This window comes from Budorcas taxicolor, chromosome 6 (genome assembly GCF_023091745.1).
Source record: "Budorcas taxicolor isolate Tak-1 chromosome 6, Takin1.1, whole genome shotgun sequence".
Taxonomy (NCBI): Eukaryota; Metazoa; Chordata; class Mammalia; order Artiodactyla; family Bovidae; genus Budorcas; species Budorcas taxicolor.
In genome coordinates this window covers 97,231,757-97,257,908 of record NC_068915.1, presented here as the reverse complement: position 1 = coordinate 97,257,908, position 26,152 = coordinate 97,231,757, and the positions used below count along the sequence as shown (strand labels likewise).

The 26,152-nt window shown below is 41.0% G+C and overlaps 1 protein-coding gene across 1 annotated transcript in view; it reads left to right on the top strand.

Annotated features, from left to right (window-relative positions):
- Window positions 1–25,314, top strand: part of TMEM150C (transmembrane protein 150C) — a 116,733-nt gene extending 91,419 nt beyond the window's left edge. Inside the window, exons 2-8 of the mRNA XM_052642047.1 lie at window positions 4,189–4,285; window positions 5,364–5,417; window positions 5,546–5,578; window positions 6,046–6,113; window positions 16,544–16,671; window positions 19,427–19,604; window positions 23,131–25,314. Coding sequence (XP_052498007.1) covers window positions 4,206–4,285; window positions 5,364–5,417; window positions 5,546–5,578; window positions 6,046–6,113; window positions 16,544–16,671; window positions 19,427–19,604; window positions 23,131–23,339 — 750 coding nt within the window. The 5' untranslated portion in view covers window positions 4,189–4,205 and the 3' untranslated portion in view covers window positions 23,340–25,314. The remainder of the gene's footprint in view (window positions 1–4,188; window positions 4,286–5,363; window positions 5,418–5,545; window positions 5,579–6,045; window positions 6,114–16,543; window positions 16,672–19,426; window positions 19,605–23,130) is intronic.
- Window positions 25,315–26,152: the final 838 nt, after the last annotated feature.

Below are 26,152 nucleotides of genomic sequence, written 5' to 3'. Positions count from 1 at the left end.
CTTTCTTACAACTGCCCATGAACTTGGAATTTTCTAAAACAGACGAAAAAATAACCAAAGTAAACATTATGAAGAAGCACAAAGTAGATCCATTAGAAGCAAGTAAAACAATTATCCATAAACTTATTCTTACCACCTCCCAAGGCATCTCTTTGGTTAAAAAAGGGAAATTTTCATTTCTTGTTAGACAAAGGATACAGTCTGGTTTTTTCCTAATTTGAACATAAGGTTTTCCTGTGAGAATTAAGCTAGTAAAGTTCAGGAGAGTAGCCATTAGCCACCTTAACTGCTTCCAAAACAAAATAAGAAAAGCAACGCATTCTTAAAGATAGCCAAAGAGTAAACACTTAGAAAGGTGGGCCTTCAATATATATGCAAGGAAAAGGTGTTAACTAACTTTTGAAGAGTCCTCTGAAGAAAGAAACTATTACTACCAGGAAGGGTGTCTGTATTGTTCTAGAAAAACATGAGCCCAGAGCAGAAAGCATTAACCCGTCCTCAACCCAGCCCTGGAGGGAGAGTACTTTGTCCTTATAGGAGTATTGGCCTGCTTGGCAGGTAGAGTTGACAGAGATGCCACTTACAGAACATGCATTATGTATGAGGTACTTTACCTGCCTTGTCATTAATCCTCTGAACAACCCTACAAAATAGTTATCTCCATAATGAAACTAAGGCTTAAGAGGTGAGATAACTTAGGACTTCCCTGGTGGTCCAGTGGTTAAAATGTCACTTTCCAATGCAGTGGGCACGAGTTTGATCCCTGGTTGGGAAAAACCAAGGTCCTGCGTGCCTCGGAGTATGACCAAAATTTTAAAAAGAGAGAGTCATGTATACTATCATGTAAGAAACGAATCGCCAGTCTATGTTCGATACAGGATACAGGATGCTTGGGGCTGGTACACGGGGATGATCCAGAGAGATGATATGGGGTGGGAGGTGGGAGGGGGGGTTCAGGATTGGGAACTCATGTACACCTGTGGCTGATTCATGTCAATGTATGGCAAAACCAATACAGTATTGTAAAACAAAATAAAGTAAAAAATAAGTAAATAATAAAAATAAATAAATAAAATAAAAAACATAAAAAGAGAGAGTCGGAAAAACTTGCTAGAGATCACGCAGCTACAAGATGCCAGGCCTGGGCTTCGCTCCCCTGCCTGCCATGCCATCTCCTGCCCACCACACTGGAGTGAGTGTGCGAAGCTGCCATGCTTGATGCCATGGTCCTGGAATCGTCTAGTTAACTCTCCTCGCTCTTCTCACTTGCAAGTTTTGCTTTCTCATATAGATGTTCTTAAAAGGGGATCCAGTGTGAGTGTTTGTCCTTTAGGCAGTTGAGTTTCTCACTGTACATGAATCGGTTGACATTGTGATTTCGTCACCAGTCCATTTTAACAATGGTTAATAGGCGTGCGTTCTTCTATGGCTGATAATTCTGGGTATACTGGAGAATTCTGTTACTGTAAAAATATAAGATACTGAACTTGGGTTAACTTCCAAGATATTCCACCACCCTGTGGGGCGTCAGAATTCCGTCTTCAAGATGGAGATATGGTATTACTGATTTAAGTAACTGTCCCAGGCTTACAGCATCAGTTATTGGCAAAGCTAAGGTTGAGAAATAGGTCTCCTACCCATTACTCTGGTATAACCATTTCAGCTCTACTTTTCCTGACGGAGCACCCTATTTCAGGGGCAGATCCAGAAAAATTGGTTTACATGCTCAGTTAACGTCCTTATTTTCTGTACTCCCTCTGCATTTTGAGTACTGGTGGAGTTATTTTTGTTAGCATTATTTGTAGCTTTATAATGAGCCCACAATAGTCTGTACATAAATTAATGAATGGATACTGAAAACTGTATTGTGAATGCTTAAAACGTTCATCATTTTTCATATTATATTAACTGGATAGCTATGCACCACTGGCTCATAGGACAGCTTTTATATATTACACAGACTACTACCTATAAATAGCTGTATTCATTAGCGTATTTCCACCACCTGTTATAGTACCTGTCACAAGTAGGTTGTCAACAGTTATGAACGGGTTTGGATTGGATTCGATTGAATTGAATTGATTGAAAGTGGCTCTAATGTGTTTCAACTTCTAGATTCTGTAATTTATTTAACACCCCTACTCAGACAGATGTTTAGACAACAACATGATTGTTCACTGACACAGTGTTAGGCCAGTCGTCTGTGCCTTAGTGTGAAAGACGTACCTAATCAGGTAGGTCAGTTCTGAGAACTAGGATCTTCCTGAGTCCTCGCAGGTTAGCAGCCTGGAAGGGATGTCTGTCTTCCCTCTCTCGGAAGAGCCAGGGGATCTCAGCACATGAAAGCAGGTATCATGAAGGTATCAGAAATGTGGCAGCGCTGGTTCAAACCCAGTAAGTAACTTTTTGTGGTTAATTATAAAACCCGAAATATTAATAATGAGCAGCGATATTTCCTTGTGAAAGTGTTAGTTGCTCAGTCGTGTCTGACCCTTTGCAACCCCGTGGACTATAGCCAGCCAGTCTCCTCTGTCCTTGGGAATTCCCAGGCAAGAATGCTAGAGTGGGTAGCCATTACCTTCTCCAGGGGATCTTCCCAGCCCAGGGATTGAACCTGGGTCTCCCACATTGCAGGCAGATTCCTTACTGTCTGAGCCATCCACTCTTACTACTGGGCCATGAGACTTTTAGTTGTCATCATGTCTTCTATACAGTGTCGCTAAAGCAGGCAAGATGATGGTGGTGGAAATTTCCATTACCTTCTACCAGTTCAAACAAGAGACCTGCATTCAGAGCTTTTAGCTCCCTGTGAACATCCCTCTTTGCCAAACAAAAATAATAGCCACTGTTAGAGGTGCATTTAATCACATTATCCTGTTTGTCAGGTCACCTGTGGAGGTCACTTAGGACATTTTAGTTTCTTGGAACAAGCTTTCTTATTTGCCTTAAGGATTGTTGGCATCCAGTGTCTCAAATCAATTTTGTCTGATAGATTTGGGCAAAGAAGGAAACTGATAATTAGTTACTTCTTTCTGTTCTATATCAATAACTTCTCACAGATATATCTGAAGCTTCTGGTTTTCATTTCATTTTTGTGGAGAATGTTTTGTTCACATATTTTTCCTTTAAAATACAATATCCAAAATGCCTGACATCTGTATTTTTTTTTTGTTGTGTTGGTTGAAGCAAATTTAAAGTTATCCACAACACATTGTTTTCTAGAGCATTCATCTTCAGAGTCTTCTAAGATGGTTGCTCAATAACATGTCATGAGGAAAGTCCAGATTTGTAAAGCATTTGTCATTTCTTTCTGTGCTGCTGATTTGTTTAGTAACCATTTCTCACACTCTTGTCTGCCAAGTTGTAGACATGTGCATGCCAGGTCCATAGCTCTATAAATCCATAAATGTTAATAATAGTGCTAGGACTTACTGGTGGTCCGGTGGTTGAGACTCTGCACTTCTGATGCAGAGGGCATGGGTTTGATCCTTGGTTGGGGAACTAATATCCCACATGCCACGCAGCCAATAAATAAATAAAAAGATGATGAATGTAGATAGTTTCAAAACGTCATATTACTAGAAAACTATGTTAGGGACTTCCCTGGTCATCCAGTGGCTAAGACCCCACGCTCTCCGTGCAGAGGGTCAGGGTTCAATCCCTGCTCAGGGAACTCAACCCCACCTTCCGCAGCTAAGTGTTTGCATAACTCAACTAAAGATTCCACATGCTGCAAGGAAGATCAAAGATCATACATGCCACAACTAAGATCTAGCACAGACAAATAAATCCATAAACATTTTTAAAAAGAAAACTATATCAAGTAATATTAACAGCACTAAAAGTAGGTTGTATGCCTTTGGTATCTAGATTTTCTCCTGGAAGTCATAACTCAGACTCTTTGGTCCTTTCTTGAATACACCAATGCTTGTATAAGGATGCACATCTTTGGGAGAAATTTTCCATCAATTCTCAACTAAAATTCTGGAATATTTAAGGTAATGATAGAAAACATGTTACTTGCTCAAGGGATTTCCTCCTGTGTAGTTGACAGTAATGATACTCATGTGAATCTTTGTTTCATAAAATATGCTTTTGTTTTCTTCATTAAAGTAAGCTTCCTTTCTATCTTGAAAGAGTGAGATCAAGTTTTACCTTAGTTATTAACACTTGTTTGTTTTATTTCAGGGGTACAGGCATCAGGCATGGATGGGAAGAAATGCAGTGTATGGATGTTTTTACCTCTTGTTTTTACCTTGTTTACATCTGCTGGATTGTGGATAGTGTGAGTATTCTCTTATTGAAGGACTCAGGTGTAATGTAGATAAAAAAAGTTAAGTCTTGATAGTACAGCCCCCGTTTTTTGTGTCTGCAGAGTCAACCAACTCCTAATCAAAAATATTCAGGAAAAAAAAAAATTCCAGAAAGTTCCAAAAAGCAAAACTTGAATTTGCTGCTCACTGGCAACTACTTATATGGCATTTTACTTTATCTTTACAACTATTGTATTAAGTGTCATCAATAACTTAGAAATGAAAGTATACAAGAGGATGTGCAGAGAGTACGGGTGACCCTTGACCAACAGTAGTTTGAACTGTGAGGGTCCACTTATACGTGGATTTTTTTTTCAATAAATACTACAGTGCTATGTGGTCCATGGTTGGTTGAGTTAGAGGATGTGGAGCTGACTGTGTGAAAATCCACAGATTCTGGTATCCACTGCTCATCCTGGAACCAGTCCCCTGCAAATACAGATGGACAACTGTCTATGTCATCTTCTCATAAATGTATCTGTAAACACTGTAAAATAATGTTTGCTAACTCAGCCTTCCTGAAGTCCCCGTTTCCCTTTCTTTATTCTATCACCCAAAGTAAATAATAAGTATGAGTAATAAATTATGCAGAGCATATATTGAACACTGGTGGTATGGACTCATTATTTGCAAGATTTGCTAATTTGACACTAACCTGCTACAGATTCGGGCTTCCCAGCTGATGCAGTGGTAAAAAATCTGCCTGCCCATGCAGAAGACTCAAGAAATGAGAGTTCAGTCCCGGGTCGAGGAGATTCCCTGGAGAAGGAAATGGCAACCCTCTCCAGTATTCTTGCCTGGAAAATTTCATGGACAGAGGAGCCTGGCGGACTACAGTCCATGGAGTCACAAAGAGTCGGACTCAGCTGAGCACACACACATACGTATACTCAAACATTTGCTTGTTTAATAGTCATTGACATCCTTATACTCAATGACTGTTAAACAAGCAAATATGATTTAATGTGGTTAGTCCAGTAATATTGGGAATCAGATAATTCTTTTTTTAAATTTCTTTGTTTTATAAAGTTTATTGTTTTTTCTTCCTAGATACTTCATAGCTGTGGAAGATGACAAAATTTTCCCATTAAATTCAGCTGAAAGGTAAGGTTTATCTCTGGGTAACTCTTTGTTCATCAGTAGATTTAGCAAACCTTTGCCACTAGTAAAGTTAAACTATGCAAAAGTAACTGTGTGTTAACCTGAGCTTCTGGGTTTTTTCTGTCATCCAGGAAACCTGGTGTGAAGCATGCACCATATATAAGGTAACTTGATAATTCTCTTCTGATCTGCTGTATCTTAGGCAATATTGGCAGAGTATATTAGTTCTGACTATTAGGATAAAGTAGCCTAGACTGGGTGGCTTATAAACATCAGAAACTTATTTCTCACATCTCTGCAGGCTGGAAGTCTAAGATCAGGGTGCCAGCATGGTCAAGGGTCTGATGAGAACCCTCTGCCGGGTTTCAGACTCTGTCTTCTCATTGTGTCCACACATGGCAGAAAGAGGACTAGAAAGCTCTCTGGGGCCCTTTTATAAGGGCGCTAATCCCATTCACTGAGGCTCTACTTTCATCACTTAATCACCTCCCAAAGGCCCCACCTCCTAATACCATCACGTGGGAGGTTAGGATTTCAACATATGAATTTTGAGGGGACATAGACATTCAGTCCCTTCCAAACAGTCATAGATTTTACTACAGAAATAATAAAACATTTCATATTTTTCAAGCATTGCAGGTGATGAACCTCCTGCAAGCTGCGTGTTTAGTCAAGTTATCAACATGGCAGCATTCCTAGGTAAGAAGAGCATGAAGAATGCTTTACGTGCTTTGGGATATTTCTTTTTTATTTTAAAGTCTCCAAAAACTCATATCAAAAGTATGGTGGGCTTAGCTGATAATTTAGTGTTGTATCATGTCAGTATGCTAAAGTGGGCTTTTTTTTGTTTTGAGGGTCATTTTTTTTCATAAATCCCTTTATATTCACCTGCTTACCTTCCATTTTCTTTTCCCTTTACCATCTTCAATCATTACAGCAAATTCTTGACTTTATTTCTCTTGCTGCATGAAATAATATATTTCATGTGCCATAAAATCCTGCATGAGACTATAATATTGTACAATATGTTTTCTTTAAAAAGAATGCTTTATGTAGTCTTTCACTGGCAAGCATGAAAAATGCATAGGGTCTGAGATAAATATTGATGTGTATAGACATCATCTTTCAATCTAAAGGTTGGCATTATCATTAGGATCATGCCCTCCCCTGTTCCTATACACATATCAAGCTGGCAAATGGGAACACAGGTTTATAAAAAACAGACAGAAACCTTTTGTACTCATGTCCGGCCCTAATTCCCTTTTCCTTCAGGGACTAAAGCTCTCATTTAATATTCTGTCCTCTTTGTTCTGTGAGTGCTTCTCTCCAGGGGCTGTGGGAACCAGCCATACTCTGTGTCTTCCTCCAAATCAGCCTTGTTGTTCAGTCGCTCAGCTGTGTCTGACTCTGCGACCCCATGGACTGCAGCACACCAGGCTTCCCTGTCCTTCACCATCTCCCAGAGTTTGTTCAAACGCATGTCCATCGAGTCGGTGATGCCATCACCGACTGCATCAGGGTCTTTTCCAAGGAGTTGGCTCTTCGCCTCAGGTAGCCAAAGTATTGGAGCTTCAGCTTCAGCATTAATCCTTCCAATGAATATTCAGTGTTGATTTCCTTTAGGATTGACTGGTTTAATCTCCTTGCAGTCCAAGGGACTCTCAGGAGTCTTCTCCAGCACCACAGTTCAAATTGCAGAGCTCATCTCATCCAGGCCAAGGACTCCTCTGTGTCTTTCAACAGGCTGGGACTTCCCTGGTGGTCCAATGGTTAAAGACTCCATGCTTTCTATGCAGAGGGCACAGGTTTGATCCTGGGTCTGAAAGTTAAGATCCCACATGCCGTGCAGTGCGCCCAAAAAAAAGAAAAAAAGGTCAACCAATTATCACCATTGGCATTTTGTTGGGTCCAGTCAGTGATAGCTAAATCCTTCAACAGCAGTTTTCTGGACATGGTCCTTTTGGATACTGAAACTTCCACTCCAAGTGAGAGCTAATGATGATGTTATTACTGAGGGAGTGTTTGACCTTTGTAGCACCTGTCCCCCAAAGAGGTGGCCTGTTATTTCATTGATTTATAACTTTCCTACCCCCAAAATTTTCTACTGGCTCTTACATGTTTCTTTTAAATTTTTGCTATAGGAAAAGGGAAGACCTATAAAATTCCCTGGAAAATCAAGGGAGATGGTTGGTCCAACCTGCACCACAAACAGAATCTCAGTTGGTTCAGAAGGCAGAGAAACATGGGGAATGTTCCCTTGAGCCCCCAGGGGAAACGCTAGCCAGCCTGGTTTTGTCCTCACTGCCTTCAGTCTCCATGTTAGTCATTCAGTTGTGTCCAGTTCTTTGAGACCCCATGGACTGTAACCAGCCAGGCTCCTCTGTCCATGGTTTTTTCCAGGCAAGAATACTAGAGTGGGTTGCCATTCCCTTCTCCAAGGGATTTTTGCGACCCAAGGATAGAACCCGCATCTCCTGCACAGGAACTCAGTACTCACTCTTTTTTCCTATTCTTCATACCATCCTTCTGAAAAGATGTAATAAATGTACTCATGCTAAGGTGTAAATGACCTCTAAGGAGATATTTGCATCTAATAGAACACAAAGTCCCAAGAGTGACTCTGGGCTCACAGGGTTAGAGACCTTTCCCAGTCCGTCAGCAATCACACCACATAGGCAGGTTGGTACCAACTCATACCATCATCCCCACGGAGCACAGCAATAACAGTAATTAATGACAGTCCCTTAATATTCCAGGCACAATGCTAAGTGCTTTGCAAACATTACCTCTTTTAATCGTAATACACTGGAGACTTCCCTTACAAGGAAATGTCACAGGATGTCTGTCCTCCATGGGGCTTTAAAGAAACCAGTGAACATGTTAGAAGCCACAGATCACCCTTTGTATTCTTAAGACAAATTGATATGTCCCAATAGTCCTTAGCGCAACATCTAAAATATGCCGGTTTTCCCAGCTCACAAATTTATCCCTTTACAAAGCTGATGGTAAACTTGTTATAAAAGCAGTTCCAAAAACATAGTCATGAAAACAAGTTCCCCTCTTGCAAATGACATCTGTCAGCATCTGATTCTCCAGTCCTCCCCTGCTCCATCAAGAAGCAATTAAGTTTTTACTGGCTTTTGCTCTAAGGTATTGCAGCGTCCGGTGTTTATTATATTTCATCACTTTTAGTGCCATCTGGTAGACACAAAACTGAGTAAGATTAGTGTTCAGTGAGAGTGAACCATCTATTATTTACTTATCTGGGAGGGAAAAAGAATCCTTTTCCTAATAATTCTTGCCTTGCACTGTGGCTGGTTTTGTCTCCCCAGGCCTGTCCCTTTTAGATCTCAGAGTATGGTTTCAGATGATGTAACTGACTATAAGAAACAGCCCGCATCCTGTGTGCTCACTCAGTTGTGTCTGACTCTTTGTGACCCCATGGACTGTAGCCTGCCAGACTCTTCTGTCCATGGGATTTTCTAGGCACGAATACTGGAGTGGGTGGCCATTTCCTCCTCCAGCAGGACTTCCTAACCCAGAGATCCAGCCTGTGACTCCCGTGTCTCCTGCAGGGTAGGCAGATTCTTTACTACTGAGGCATGGAAGAAGCCCTAAGAAACAACAAAGACCTCATATAAGTCACTGCTTGTTGGCAGCCATATAGATTATAATTTACAACCTACAAATGAGTTGGGGTGGTATTTATTAAAATCAGTTAGCAAAAATCTTGTGTTTTTTGATGGACTAAGCAAAGATCCAATAAATGCTCAGTGATTTTCTTTACAGAATTATTTATATTCTTTGTCCTAAAAGTGCACTTTTATTATCTAAGACACATTTCTTTTAATTACTTATTTTAATTGCAGGTTAATTACTTTACAATATTGTGTTGGTTTTTGCCATACACTGACATGAATCAGCCATGGGTGTACATGTGTTCCCCATCCTGAACCCCTCTCCCACCTCCCTCCCCATCCCATCCCTCAGGGTCATCCCGGTGCACCAGCCCTGAGCACCCTGTCTCATGCATCGAACCTAGACTGGTGATATATTTCACATATGATAATATACATGTTTCGATGCTACTCTCTCAAATCATCCCACCCTCATCTTCTCCCACAGAGTTCTTTACATCTGCATCTCTTTTGCTGTAAGACACACTTCTTAACAGAAATATTTCTTCCCTGGAGAGGCTGTGAGGATGAAGTTAATAGCTGGATGATTTCGGTCACCTAACACCAGCCTCTCTCCCTCCTTCAGCCAAAACATATTGATTATCTTTTACTGCTGTGATAAATAGGTATTCAATTCAGTTCAGTTCAGTTCAGTTCAGTCGCTCAGTCGTGTCCGACTCTTTGCGACCCCATGAATCGCAGCACGCCAGGCCTCCCTGTCCATCACCAGCTCCCAGAGTTCACTCACACTCATGTCCATCGAGTCGGTGATGCCATCCAGCCATCTCATCCTCTGTCGTCCCCTTCTCCTCCTGCCCCCAATCCCTCCCAGCATCAGAGTCTTTTCCAATGAGTCAACTCTTCGCATGAGGTGGCCAAAGTACTGGAGTTTCAGCTTTAGCATCATTCCTTCCAAAGAAATCCCAGGGCTGATCTCCTTCAGAATGGACTGGTTGGATCTCCTTGCAGTCCAAGGGACTCTCAAGAGTCTTCTCCAACACCACAGTTCAAAAGCATCAATTCTTCGGCGCTCAGCTTTCTTCACAGTCCAACTGTCGCATCCATACATGACCACAGGAAAAACCATAGCCTTGACTAGATGGAGCTTTGTTGGCAAAGTAATGTCTCTGCTTTTCAATATGCTATCTAGGTTGGTCGTAACTTTTCTTCCAAGGAGTAAGCGTCTTTTAATTTCATGGCTGCAGTCACCATCTGCAGTGATTTTGGAGCCCAAGAAGATAAAGTCTGACACTGTTTCCACTGTTTCCCCATCTATTTACTATGAAGTGATGGGACCAGGTGCCATGATCTTCATTTTCTGAATGTTGAGCTTTAAGCCAACTTTTTCACTCTCCTCTTTCACTTTCATCAAGAGGCTTTTTAGTTCCTCTTCACTTTCTGCCATAAGTGTGGTGTCAGCTGCATATCTGAGGTTATTGATATTTGTCCCGGCAATCTTGATTCCAGCTTGTGCTTCTTCCAGTCCAGCGTTTCTCATGATGTACCCTGCATAGAAGTTAAATAAGCAGGGTGACAATATACAGCCTTGACGTATTCCTTTTCCTATTTGGAACCAGTCTGATGTTCCATGTCCAATTCTAACTGTTGTTTCCTGACCTGCATACAGGTTTCTCAAGAGGCAGGTCAGGTGGTCTAGTATTCCCATCTCCTTCAGAATTTTCCACAGTTGATTGTGATCCACATGGTCAAAGGCTTTGGCATAGTCAATAAAGCAGAAATAGATGTTTTTCTAGAACTCTTTTGCTTTTTCCATGATTCAGTGGATGTTGGCAATTTGATCTCTGGTTCCTCTGCCTTTTCTAAAACCAGCTTGAACATCCGGGAGTTCACGGTTCACATATTGCTGAAGCCTGGCTTGGAGAATTTTGAGCATTACTTTACTAGCGTGTAAGCTGAATCCAATTGTGCAGCAGTTTGAGCATTCTTTGGCATTGCCTTTCTTTGGGATTGGAATGAAAACTGACCTTTTCCAGTCCTGTGGCCACTGCTGAGTTTTCCAAATTTGCTGGCATATTGAGTGCAGCACTTTCACAGCATCATCTTTCAGAATTTGAAATAGCTTCACTGGAATTCCATCACCTCCACTAGCTTTGTTCATAGTGATGCTTTCTAAGGCCCACTTGACTTCATATTCCAAGATGTCTGGCTCTAGATGAGTGATCACACCATCGTGATTATCTTGGTCATGAAGATCTTTTTTGTATAGTTCTTCTGTGTATTCTTGCCACCTCTTCTTAATATCTTCTGCTTCTGTTAGGTCCATACCATTTCTGTCCTTTATTGAGCCTATCTTTGCATGAAATGTTCCCTTGGTATCTCTAATTTTCTTGAAGAGATCTCTAGTCTTTCCTATTCTGTTGTTTGCCTCTATTTCTTTGCATTGACCGGTGAGGAAGGCTTTCTTATCTCTTCTTGCTATTCTTTGGAACTCTGCATTCAGATGCTTATATCTTTCCTTCTCTCCTTTGCTTTTCACTTCTCTTCTTTTCACAACTATTTGTAAGGCCTCCCCAGACAGCCATTTTGCTTTTTTGCATTTCTTTTCCATGGGGATGGTCTTGATCCCTGTCTCCTGTACAATGTCACAAACCTCATTCCATAGTTCATCAGGCACTCTATCTATCAGATCTAGTCCCTTAAATCTATTTCTCACTTCCACTGTATAATCATAAGGGATTTGTTTTAGGTCATACCTGAATGGTCTAGCCGTTTTCCCTACTTTCTTCAATTTCAGTCTGAATTTGGCAATAAGGAGTTCATGATCTGAGCCACAGTCAGCTCCTGGTCTTGTTTTTGTTGACTGTATAGAGCTTCTCCATCTTTGGCTGCAAAGAATATAATCAATCTGATTTCGGTGTTGACCATCTGGTGATGTCCATGTGTAGAGTCTTCTCTTGTGTTGTTGGAAGAGGGTGTTTGCTATGACCAGTGCATTCTCTTGGCAAAATTCTATTAGCCTTTGCCCTGCTTCATTCCACATTCCAAGGCCAAATTTGCCTGTTACTCCAGGTGTTTCTTGACTTCCTACTTTTGCATTCCAGTGCCCTATAATGAAAAAGACATCTGTTTTGGGTGTTAGTTCTAAAAGGTCTTGTAGGTCTTCATAGAACCGTTCAGCTTCTTCAGCGTTACTGGTTGGGGCATAGACTTGGATTACTGTGATATTGAATGGTTTGCCTTGGAAATGAACAGAGATCATCCTGTCATTTTTGAGATTGCATCCAAGTACTGCATTTTGGACTCTTTTGTTGACCATGATGTCTACTTCATTTCTTCTAAGGGATCCCTGACCGCAGTAGTAGATATAATGGTCATCTGAGTTAAATTCACCCATTCCAGTCCATTTTAGTTCGCTGATTCCTAGAATGTCGACGTTCATTCTTGCCATCTCCTGTTTGACCACTTCCAATTTGCCTTGATTCATGGACCTGACATTCCAGGTTCTTATGCAACATTATTCTTTACAGCATTGGACCTTGCTTTTATCACCAGTCACATCCACAGCTGGGTATTGTTTTTGCTTTGGCTCCATCCCTTCATTCTTTCTGGAGTTATTTCTCCACTGATCTCCAGTAGCATATTGGGCAGCTACTGACCTGGGGAGTTCCTCTTTCAGTATCCTATCATTTTGCCTTTTCATACTGTTCATGGGGTTCTCAAGGCAAGAATACTGAAGTGGTTTGCCATTCCTAGAGCACAGATTCTATCAATAAATAGGTATTATTGATGCATAAACAGTAAAACTAAACAAAATGAAGAAGAATTTGGCCAAGCACCAGTCTACCACTGCAGTGAAGTGCTGCTATTTTGAGTTTGAACTTGAAGAACCCTATCAGCTTCAAAATAAAAAATTTAACAAAGAAAATAAGCAATTACTCTCTAGTATTTGTATTTTTTAACAGAGAGATAAATTAAAAAGAGCATCTCTATAGCAAAGAACTGTTTTAAGTATCAAAAACCACAGATGGGTGGGTTTTTTAAATCTTTTCTAAAACTGTAAGTAAAATTTTAAAAGTTTAAGGAAACTTTAAAAAGATCTGTTGAGCAGAATGTTAATGTGGTAAAAATTGGTTTGCATATATAAAGATAGCTTTGAAATTGCCCTACTGCCCAGAAGACCCTCTCAAGAAGCTATAATTAAATCACTACTTGGTTGTAAGTGGACTTCATAACAGAGAGTCTGAATCTGCCTCCATTTAAACCTCTTAATAAAATTCTTAACAGACCAGAAACTTTATTATTTCCACAACCATAAAATTTCAACTAGATCTTATTTTAAAAGGAAAGTATGCCTTGTCTCAGTTGATTTTTTTTTAAACATTTATTTATTTGTTGGCTGTGCTGGGTCTTTGTTGCTGCTCTGGCTTTTTCTCTAGTTGCAGTGAGCAGGGGCTACTCTCTCGTGTGCGTGGGATTCTCATCGCAGTGGCTTCTTTTGTTACAGAGCACAAATTCTAGGTCCATGGTCTTCAGGAGTTGCAGTACGTAGGCGCAGTAGTTATGACACAGAGGCTCAGTTGCCCCATGGCATGTGGGATCTTCCCAGACCAGGGATCAAACTGGTATTCCTTGCATGCAAGGAGTATTCTTAACCATTGGACCACCAGGGAAGCCCTCAGCTGATTTGGAGTTAATAGGTGAAAAGGGCAAAGTGTGGTGTTTGGAATGCAATTCTGGAAGTTTTGGGTTGATTCCTGTCTTCAGAAAGATTTCTGCTTCCTGCTTAATTTCATTATCTATTCTTGATGAAATGATTTACCACCCAGATTACAAAAGAGAAGGCTAGAATAACTGGAGCCAGGGGAATGGTACACGTCCGGAGTTCACTGGCGAGAAATGAGTAACATAAAGAGTGGCAGTGACTGTGTCCCTGGGGGTACAGTGGCACCAACTATCTGGCTGGCCAACATGAAGAGCCATTTTGGTGTCTGCCTCAGCAGTGAGTCAGGGCTTCGGCCAGAGTTCCAGCACCATCCTAGCCCTCCAAACTGAATGACAGCCAGAGAGTTCCCAGAGTCATACCCCTCACTGGTCATTTTTAAAAGCACATTTGAAATGTATTTCAAATACATTTTGTCATATTTGCCTTGGTATTTTGTCATTCAGTTCAGTTCAGTCGCTCAGTCGTGTCCGACTCTTTGCGACCATCTCATCCTCTGTCATCACATTCCCCTCTTGCCTTCAATCTTTCCCAGCATCAGGGTCTTTTCCGATGAGTCAGTTCTTCGCATCAGGTGGCCAAAGTATTGGAGTTTCAGCTTCAGCATCAGTCCTTCCAATGAATATTCAGGACTGATTTCCTTTAGGATTGATTTTGTCATTATGCCCTGACTAATATCCACACACAGGTAACCAGAAAGTGTCTCCTGGATGGCCTGTGTGGAGATTTCTGGTCTAAATCTAATAGCTTCCTTTTCTGAAGATCACTTTGTGTTGAGGCGCTTATAGTGAATTTCTCCTCTCCCCACTTCTTCCTCCTATTTCCATCCCCAAAGTAATAGAAAATTTTTCCTCTCCTAATGTGGACAGAGGAGCCTGGTGGGCTACAGTCCATGAGATCACAGAAGAGTCGAACACGACTTTGCGACTAAACAAGGGTAACTGTTGTCACTGTTAATAGACTTCTGAAAATATTGCACTGTAGCTCCCAACTGGATCTCTCAAACCATTAGGTTGGAAAACTATTATCAACTCAAGTATAATCTATTAATCTGATGATGAATCGTGGGCTAAATATAAATATACTAAAAGCTAAATCAGAGCCAAACAATTTACGATTTCATAAATTATGGTTTATTTCTATTTTGCTTCTAAAATCCAAATATTATCCAAGCTGTATACCACTCTTTCACCAAAGGTACTTGGAACTGAAAGTCAATTCGATGAACTAACTTCGTAGCTTGAAACTGTTAAATTCGGCAGACTTGAGAAATGCAAATTTGTGGATGGTTTCTTATTAATGGCTACTTGAGTCTGAGTGAACTCCAGGAGTTGGTGATGGACAGGGACGCCTGGCGTGCCTGGCTGCAATTCATGGGGTCGCAAAGAGTCGGACACGACTGAGCAACTGAACTGACCTGAACTGAACTGAATATTGGCCAGTAATCAAGGTAGACTTTTAGCAAATAACTACCTACTGAATTGCTGTATAAATAGGATAATTCCTGAATTCCTAGTCATCTTCCCTGCTAAACCTTAATGTCAAAATAAATTGCCTTAGGAAGTGAAGTGAAGTGAAGTGAAGTCGCTCAGTCGTGTCTGACTCTTTGCGACCCCCTAGACTGTAGCCTACCAGGCTCCTCTGTCCATGGGATTTTCCAGGCAATAGTATTGGAGTGGATTGCCATTTCCTTCTCCAGACCTTAATGTCAAAATAAATTGCCTTAGGAAGTAGTAACTGCCTTTCCTTATATTAGCTATAACATATTAATTGTAAGTGCTTTTTAAAAATCATTTGTAAACTAGGCTCTCCCAACTTTTTGTATAAATATGAAAATATCCCTGCAGTAAGCAATTAATAAAAGGGGATTCTTAGATTAATGGCTTGAGTATGGACTAGCCTCAAGGTCACTATTAGAAGCCAGATTTGAAATCTAAGTAACTTCCTTCATCTCTCTTCAGATTCTCTGATGACAATTTGGTTGAAAAGAGTGGGCTTTTAAAATGAGTAATTAACATCATTTGGAAGAATGAGCTTTCTTAATATAATCACAGTATGATTTTTAATACATACCAAACCCCCAGATCTGCTCTGTTAACATACAGATTCCATGATTTTCTTACTGCCAGTGCCCTAATTTGGATGAACTATCTTTGTCCTTTGACAATGAACACCCACAGGTAGAATCAGAGGAGAGGGGGAGTAAACTAGTAACGCAGGGATTTGTATACTTGCTTTATCTTCCTTCCCATACCCAGGAATGATTTCTGGCACAGGCACCAGCAGGTTTGTCTAGACTGATAACCATGTCTTCTTCCCCATTTTTTCTTGCCCCATCTGTCCTAACACTGTTCTCAATTAAAGGGTGATTGAATCAGTGAATTCTTGTGCCATGGGCCGACTCTCTGCATCTGATTTGTCATGTGCCAAGCCTCTGCAATGCTCTCCTACGCCAGTCTGTCTTGTGCTGACCTTGTTTTTGAAAACTCTGGGAAAAACACTATTACCAGTCTATCATCTTGCCTCACCCAAGTAACATGTAACACTGCTGCTTCAGTTCCTCTCTGCTTTCCCCAGGTTAGCTAGAATAAAACATCTCAATAATCAGAAACATTGCCTGCAAGTTTTCTTTTAAAAATGGTCGTTTCAGAGATTTAAAAATGTACAATGGCAAGAAGTTTACTTTTGCACATTGTGGCTTTAGAATGCCATTTCCTAGTCTGGCTGTGTGATTTCAGTTTTTCAATTATAACCTTTTGTTTTATTCCCAGCTCTTGTGGTAGCTGTTCTGCGCTTCATACAACTGAAACCAAAGGTTTTAAATCCGTGGCTGAATATTAGTGGCTTGGTGGCTCTCTGTCTGGCTTCCTTTGGAATGACCTTACTTGGTAATTTTCAGGTACTTCATTTGGCCTTTTTCATCTCCATCTCATGCTTCACCTATATGATTATCACAGCCAGTGAGGTATAGTCACTATGTGGCCCATAAAATTCTCCATGAACTTTTAAACATTCTACAGTGGTTCCTAATATGCACAGGTTCTCCAGCAGTCAGCCTGTCTGATCATTGAGCCTCACCTCAGTCAGTTCAGTCGCTCAATCATGTCCAACTCTTTGCAAGCCCATGGACCGCAGCATGCCAGGCTTCCCTTGTCCATACATGGGAAAGTCCTCACTGTACCTCAGACATATAGCACAGCTGCTGGGAAATGCAGCTACTAAAATAGCTGTGTATTTTCTACAAGGGCTTTCAAAGTACTGTATACTTTTTTCATAATAAATTGTAACCTAATCTGTCTTTCTAGAAAACTAATAGGACCATTGCCTTTCTATAATTAAACACTGAACATCCTTATTGGATGAAAGCTTGTATTTCAGATTAGCAGGCTCACGTGGGAGTTAGTTTGAAAATCCAGAATTTCTTTAGAATTTCTTTAGAATATGACGTGTATAAAGATGTACTAACCCTAACTCTTCTTCCCAGAAGTATAAAAATGCCAGGTCATTTAGGGACTTTCCTGGTGGCTCAGGTGGTAAATAATCTGCCTGCAATGCAGGAGACTCAAGTTTGATCCCTAGAGGAGGGATTCCTGGAGGAGGAAATGGCAACCCACACCAGTATTCTTCCCTGGAAAATCCCATGGACAGAGGCACCTGGCTGGCTACAGTCCACGGGATCGCAAAGAGGCGTACACGACTGAGTGACTAACACACACACCGAAGGTCATTTAAGCATAATTTCCCTTGTCAACACCATCACCCAACTCTTGACTTCATTTTTAAGTCATGGAGACCACTGCATTGTTACAGTGGTTGTCTGTTTTCCCTGCCTCCATTTCCTCCCCAGCATCCTCCAGCCCCTGCTAAATACTGCTACTAGAAACCTCCTTCTTGCAATTAAACGCTGATCCTAAACTTCTCCCTTGTCTACTGAGTGAAATCCAAATGGTGAAGGCATTCCAGACACTCAGCACTCCAGTGAGCATTTCGTAATGTTCTCACTGAAAATAGGGTAGTGGCTTTTCTAAGACTGACTCTTGCCCTGAGTCCTCAGTGCTGATAATCCATTAAATTAGTATCTCATTCCCCTGGACATCCCCTGGTACAGTATTTTTTTTTACTTAATGGGTCATCTGACAGACAGGCATTCAATCTCACCAGTTCCTCTAATTATCCAAGGTCTCATCAACCTCAATAATGAGAAAGCTGCATTCTTAGAACCTATTGCCTTGGACAGTGAATTATCAGGAGAATATTTGAGAGTTTATCTGTTGAGCTCCAAAATGTTAGGACACAGAGCGTTTTTTATTGAGATTTTGGTGGGAATCTTCCTTCCACTTATGCTTCTGTGCTACAAGGGCTGGCATGTTGTAAAATGCTCAATAACTATCATTTCTTTCAACTGGGTCTTGGATGGAAGTTACTGAGTAGCCATTTTGTCTTTCACTTAAGTTCCCTAAAGAATTCCATTGATGGGGTTGTTTGATTGAACCACAAATATTCAAAACCATCAATGATGACACTACATGTTCTTCATAGAACATTTTCTGGAGTATCTACAGAGATTACATGGGAAACAAATAATGCAGTTGCCTGTACTCTTTTCGTAATTTTTTAAAATTTGACCCATGTAATTAAATATACCATCTATTTTTAAAATTAGATTTTTAAAATAAATAAACAGATAGTGTATAGCGTGGAAAGCCAGTTTTCTAGAAGTAAAATTTGACTTAGGGAATCATTATTTAAAATGTTTTAAAAATATGTGTTTTGACCTGTGGGCTGGTGGTTTTTTTCAAAGAAGAAAAAAATCCTATTGCAGGACTGTATATTTTTTTAATCAGTGGACAATGATTTGAGCAGTTTACATCTCTGACTTCCAACTGAAACAACCCAAATGGGTCTCCTTTAACCTATTAACTGTATGAAGGTCTTGACCAGGAATCTTCAAACACTGTTGCCTTTTAACGGGTCTCCAGATATGGCGAAAGCTCATAAGTGCATTTTTCTTATTATAATGAGGGAGAAAAGGGAATTTCCTGGCAGTCCAGTAGTTAGAACTCCATGCTTCCCCTGCAGGGGGCACGGGTTCAACCCCGTTAACAATAATTGGCTATATTACAGAAAATGGACAATTCTATAAGAATAGATAACAACCAGCATTGTTAGTTGTCCAGGCCAATGAAATCTTGACCTGCTTAGAATTGACCATGCTCAATCAGTAAATACACAGCCAGATTCTGTTCTCATTTCTTAATCTAGAGAACAGAGTCTGGGGTTTATGTCTGTAGAAACTTGACATTTCTCTTTTTATGGGTAACTTTCCTGTTTTTATTCTTTTACTTTTCTCCAAAGCTTTTCTGGAAAATAAATTCAAAAATTAAATTACCGCTGCCTGTTCATTCATTGGCTCATCTAAGCAAATGTTTTGAGGTTTGAGGGTACCAGTCATTTCCCTTCTTTCCCTCAGAGTTCAAACCAATGGAGAATAGACACAGAGGGCTAGTGGAGAGAAAGGATTTGGCTCTCTCTACAACCTGTTAGCCCGCTCTTAGAACATCTCTCTACCTGTTTCGTTCTCCTTCATGTGTTCCATTGGCCTGTATGTGTTTTCTGAATGGGCCTCCACAGGTCATTGTCTGTTCATCCCTTAGCTCACAAATGATGAAGAAATCCATAATGTCGGAACTTCCTTGACTTTTGGGTTTGGCACGTTGACCTGCTGGATTCAGGCGGCATTGACGCTCAAAGTCAACATCAAGAATGAAGGACGGAAGGTTGGAATTCCACGAGTTATTCTCTCCGCGTCTATCACTCTCTGCGTGGTCCTCTGTATCCTTTGAGTGTGAAAAGGGTCTCTGCCCGTGAGATTAAAACACAGATGAGTTGTCCTTGTAGAAGATGAGAACACTGCCATTCTCAGTTGCTTAGGATATACTGTCAGATCATCTCAGAATATTAGACAAAAACAAAAAGTAAAAGTAAAAACTGAAAACTCTCAGACCTACTTTTCGTGCCAAAGAAGAGATGGATAACTAAAAATAAAACAAGCACTGCCTGCTCAAAACTGTTTCAATCTGTAGGAATGGTGTCATGCATCCTCCTTATCACAAATGGCGTAAGGTTTCCTTTTGTGAAATAGATAGAATGCATAATCCAAGAGAGAATTGTGCTTTATTTCTTCCATCTTGACAATATTTTTTTCATTTGTGACTTTATCATGGCTCTGTTATTTCATTTAATTTATTAAACTGTAAAAATGAATTTCGAGAGACAAAAATACATTTCTATCTTTCAGAAAAACAAATAAGCTTTTCTGGAAAAGAAATTCAAGATCTAGATTACCAGGGCATGCACTGTTATCCCAAATAATTTTGAGATTTTGATGTGCTATTTCCCTTCCTCCCTTGGAGTTTGAACCAATGGAGAACAGTCACAAGGAGCCAAATGGGTGGCAAATAGGTGTGAAGAAATCAGCCTTTATTCCTAGTAAATTTGGAAAGAATTGTGCAGGTCTCCTATCTCACACGTTAGAATTCAACTTATCCACCCAGTAACAAGTAGAGAAATCAGGGAAAGACAGAGAACAGCACTTCATTCAGTTGAACCCCAAATAGATTGCAGAGAGACTAGTCTAGGGTGGAGCACAGTGACCCCACCTGCTATAGCAGAGCCCAGTGGAAGCAGGCCAGTTCTGAGCCCACCAATCAGATCAGTCAATCATTCCTAAGTGTTCACTCCAATAGGTCCTCTGGAAACCATGGCGAAGGGAATAAGGTTCCTAGATGGCAAACTAAACTAACACTGTTACAGTCTTCATGAATAGCCAGTATTTACTGGGCACTTATAATGTGCTAGACATTATTCTAAGCAACTTTAAATATGTCTACGCTTTTAATCCTCACTTAACAAGAATGGTAACAGAGGTTAGTTACCCAAGATCACACATGGAATGTGTCAGTTTGTTTTAAACTCAGGCTCAGTTTTTTTACTTAGAGTGGCTCTAAAATATGAAAACATTTAGTGTTCAAAGATGTTCTTTAGTTAGTGGATTATTTGGAAGTGTTTATTTCTTCTTCCTTTCCAAACTGCCATTCAGTCATTTTAGGGGTTTTCTGAAGTTCTATGCTCACATTAGATAAAGAACATCAAAGGACTTGAAATTCCAGCCAAAAAAGTTGTTTACTACTAGCAATCTGAGTAAACAAGTCAAAATGATTTTATGAGTAAACAGATCAGAATTCTGCCAGTGTGAGATCTGAAGATGTATCCCTTCCCTATTAAGTAATAATAATATTGTTTTGGCAATATTTTGAACCCTCAGTCAGAAGAGTATGTGAGGGTTTTGAATTATTTTTAATTTTGAGCTTATACTAAATAATTCTGATCCATGTTATTTCTGAAGACTTGGAACGATTTCTTGGTTCCCTGATGAATGGATTCAAGTCTAGTCAGGAGAGCAAAGTTTAGCTGAAGTAGTTCTTACATACTTTTTTACTCTCTGAAAATTACCCAAGATTTTAAGTCTAAGTTCTGAAGGTAGAACTAATTCTAAGGGGACATTTCTGACTTTCTAAATAACTTTATTTAGTCCTTGACCTCTTAGCCTTTCACTAGAGCATGGGTCCCCAACCTTTTTGGCATCAGGGACATTTCATAGAAGACAGTTTTTCCATGGACTGGAGTGGTGGAGGGGAGGCTGATGGTTTCAGGATGCTTCTCATCAGGAGTGCCAAACCTAGATGCTTTGGACAGGCAGTTCACAATAGGGTTCACGCTCTGATGAGAATCTAATGCCTCCGCTGATCTGATAGGAGGTGGCGCTCAGGTGTAATGAGAGCAATGGGGAGCAGCTGTAAACAAAGATGAAGCTTCGCTCCCTTGCCTGCCACTCACCTCCTGTTGTGCAGCCCCGTTCCTAACAGGCTATGGACCAGCAGCAGTCCATCACCTGGGGTTGCAAACTCCTACAGTCAAAAAAATATTGTGAACCTTTCTTTTTCCAAGCGCCTACCTTTATGTATCCTGAAGTGTGTGTGTGTGTGTGTATGCATATACTTCATATATATTCAGGCATAGACAGATCATCTGTTCCTTTGGTTTCTTAGTTGCCTATTTTTATTTGGGCACAAGTTTAAATACAACACCAGGAATGAAAGCAGCCTACATAATATTGTCTGAAAAACAATAATAAAAATTAGAGAGAGGAAGGAAAGCCACCTAAACATTGTTAGTAGCATTGCAAAGACAGACACAGCTTATATGGATGTAGTTCACTCTTTGGTAAGTACACATTGCTCCATAGTCATTTGCAGTGTCTTTTAAAAATATAACATTATTTTTCGGGCCAAATAATTACTTTGGAATTATAAGTCTTTAGCTAGTCTCACAGTTTATTAGGTCGCCATGGAGAATACTGGTGAAATGCATGGGCAAGGAGTCAGAGTTCTTGTGTTTGAACCCCAGTTCTACCAGTTAATACGTGTGTTACCCATTTGGCCTCCATTTCCTTATATTAAGGGCTTCCTTGATGGCTCAATAGGTAAAGAATCTGCCTGCAATGCAGGAGACTTGGGTAGGAAATGGCAACACAGTCCAGTATTCTTGCCTGGAAAATTCCATGGATGGAGGAGCCTGGCAAGCTACAGTCCATGGAGTTGCAAAGAGTCAGACGTGACTGAGCGATAGAAGGCTACAGTCCCTGGGGTCTCAAAGAGTTGGATACAACTGAGCATGCACACGTGCCCCTGTACTCCCTAATTTTTTTAATCTACTTATTTTTAATTGACAATTAAATAATTAATTATAATTGCTTTCAACAGTATGTTGGTTTCTGCCATACATCAACATGAATCAGCCATAGGTATACCTATGTCTCCTCCCTCTTGAACCTCCCTCCACCCCCTTGAGATTGTCACAGAGCGCCGGTTTGAGTTAACCTGAGCCATACAGCAAATTCCCACTGGCTGTTTCTTTTACACATGGTGGTGTAGATGTTTCCATGCTATCCTCTCCATTCGTCCCACCCCCTCCTTCCGCTTCCCCCGCTGTGTCCGCCACGTCTGTTCCCTATGTCTGCGTCTCCTCTACTGCCCTGAAAATAGGTTCATCAGTCTGTGCTCCCTATTTTAAACAAAATGAAGATAATAGGATGGTGTGAGGACCAAGCTAGGTGCTCCATGAAAGCACCTAGAAGCATGTCTGGCACAAAGGGCAGCATGATGTATTATTTATGTAGATAGAGCTCAGCTGGCCCTGTCAAGTTCTTTGGCTCTTTTCTGTAACCTGTCTCTGCCCAGAGAAGAGCCCAGCCTTAACGTGGCCGACAGAGGTACTTTCCTTGACCACTTCTCCCCAGACTTCATCCTCATGGCGCAAGGCATCCACATGTACGCCGCCAGGGTTCAGTGGGGCCTGGTCATGTGCTTCCTGTCTTACTTTGGCACCTTTGCTGTGGAGTTCCGGCATTATCGCTACGAGATTGTTTGCTCCGAATACCAGGAGAACTTCCTAAGCTTCTCAGAAAGCCTGTCTGAAGCTTCCGAATATCAAACCGACCAAGTGTAACCCTTCAGCTTTTCCTTGCTGGGGAGGTGGGTGTGGCAGCGAGGGAGGGGCCAGGACACACCCATAGGACTTGACACATAACCTCGTGACACACCACACACACACACCCCCGCAGAAACACACATTCGTGGCCACATTTGCCAAATGAGCTTTTCAGGGCGAGTTATTTAACGAAAAAGCACAAGCCCTGTGTGTCGAAACACATGCTGTTACACTGAAAATATAACGCACGACAGAGCAAGAAGCTTGTGCATGATCACGTCTTTTCCCCTCTCTCCCAACACCCGCGTTCTTATTGTCCTCTTCACGTACTCCAGCCACCGTGATCACCCTACTTTGGGTAGGGCAGGCCAAATGTGACGTGGGAACAACGCCAACTCCCAACGTTGCCTTCAGACCCAAAGGGCTTGGAACCAGCTCATGAAGAAATTGTGAATCTGGCTCTTGAATGGACCGAGTATCATTTACTTGGACAGGCACTGTATAGAGATGTGACCCCTCGTAACCTGCAGACGATGTGGGATCAAGGATGGAACTTTCCCAAAGAAACTCCCTTCATCATCGTTCAGCGGTCAGCTGACCAGATTCAACGCTATAAGCTGTGAGAGGGAAGCCCACCACGTGAGTTGGACTTTCCTGTGACTGAGAAATATTTGCCAGTGTGAATATCTGCAGGACCAAGGTCTGCCAGGCATGGAGAGATGGGGGCAGCCAGGGTGTGGTTTCGTTTTTGCTTCCATAGTACGCTATGTTTGGTTTTTATTTTCTACTTCATGATTTGCCTTTTTTTTTTTCCGTAAGTAACTACCATGGGTCTTTCGAGGTCTCATGGATAAAGAAGGTTTAGACCAAATGCCAGAGATAAACTTGTTTGGGGTTCAACCATGATAAAGCGGGGGGGAAAGGTCACCTGTAGGCTCAATTTTATGTTTGAAGCTAAGAATATTCACAGAAAAGCACAAAGGTAAGAAAAAGAACTCCTTCTGGACATTTGTCAAAGATAGGAGTTTTAGAGCATCTTGTTGGAGGTTCACATAAGAGGGGAGTTTCTCAAATGTACCTATCGCTTAAATTTTGTATTGGGGTGGGGGAGGTTAAGGGCTTTTCACACTCAGAATTTGTAGGAGCCAATTAGAAGGGTACCCTCCCCCCAAAAAACAAATTGGTTCAGCTGGTCCCCTACAACCCAGCATGCAGTTTCCACCTGCAAAGAGTTTAGAACGCAAACTGTAGGCCTGGGCTTTATAGAGGCTGTGTTTCATAAAAATGAGCAGAATTCTAAATTCAAAATGTCTTGGAGTAGGCCAAGCTGACAGACGCTGTGAGTGCACTTTGTTTCAAGAAATCCCCAAATTCACTTCGCAGGGACTTGAGATTTCAAGGACTATAATGTGAACAATGTTTTTTAATTAAACACAAACTCTGAGCTTCTTGAGGAGGGGGGTTCAATCACTTTTCACTTCTGTATTTATCCCCACTTTTAGCACAGTGCCTGGCACACATTAGGTGCTCAACCAACATCTGTTGACTAGAATTCCTGGTAATTTAGAGTAGGAAAAGGGTGTATCAGAGAAAGACTCAAAGATGAATGAGAGAGAAGATAACCATTTCCTGCAAGATAGGAATGGAAGAAATCATGAGGTGGTGCAGGGAGAATGCCTCTAACAGCCAAGTAAAATGTGAGAAAAAGAGTGTTCTCCTATTAGAAAGGCATCTTACTGTAAATAGTCCAAGGTGACATTTGTTATTTTTGAATACTGCTTTGGAGGGTTTTTTTTTTCATTTTTATATTTTAAAAATTTTATCAAAGAACAAAGATTTATGAAGTTTTCTTTTACTCTACACAATCCAAGTTAAATAGCTTTTGGTGATGCACTGTACACTTTTTAAGAGTATATCTAATAGCACATTTTAACAGAATCAAGCAATGACTGGCATTATTCATCGAGATCTGATCGCTAAATAAAATTCTTTTATGCAGAATTGTGATTTTTTTTTTTTTGGCCTCTTCAAAGAACATTTCTTCTCTAATACTGAAGCATAGGTAAACCCAATGAGACATTATGTTGAAAATGAACTTCAGTGTTACACCGATAGCATATTTCTAGGGTGTTTGGCAACACTAACAACCAAGTCTCTAATTCTCCAGACACCAACTGGGTGTCTTACAATTCAGTTCAATTCTGACACTACCCAAAGTTATTGTCAGACTCCACCAGCTTAAAGGCTCAGCCCCATAAAATTGCCCTCACTTCCTATGCTGGTCACAAGCGTCAGGTCCCCAGATTACCTTAGGTTCAACCTGGTAATAAAATTAGAGGGCTCCCACAACTCCCTTCAGTGGTTTCCTGAGAACAGCTCACAGAACTTGGGAAGACAGTTTACTTCAATTTGCTGGTTTATCACAATAGATATCACTTGGGTTTTCCTGGTGGCACTGTGGATAGGAATCCGCCTATGAATGCAGGGGACACAAGTTCGATCCCTCATCCAGGAAGATTCCACATGCCTCAGAGCAACTAAGCCTGTACGCCACAACCACTGAGCCTGCGTGCTGCAAGGACTGAAGCCTGTGTGCCTAGAGTCTGTGCTCTGCAACACGAGAAGCCACTGCAATGAGAAGCCTGTGCATCACAACTGCAGAGTGGATCCCAGTCTCCCAGGTGCAGCAACAAAGACCCAGTGCTACCAAAGATAAAGAAACCAATTTTTTAAAAAAAAGCTATAGCTTCAGAACAGCCAAGTGGAAGAGATGCAAAGGACAAGGAAAGCGAGGGACTCAGGGGCACACCATCCTCCCGGGGTTCAATGTG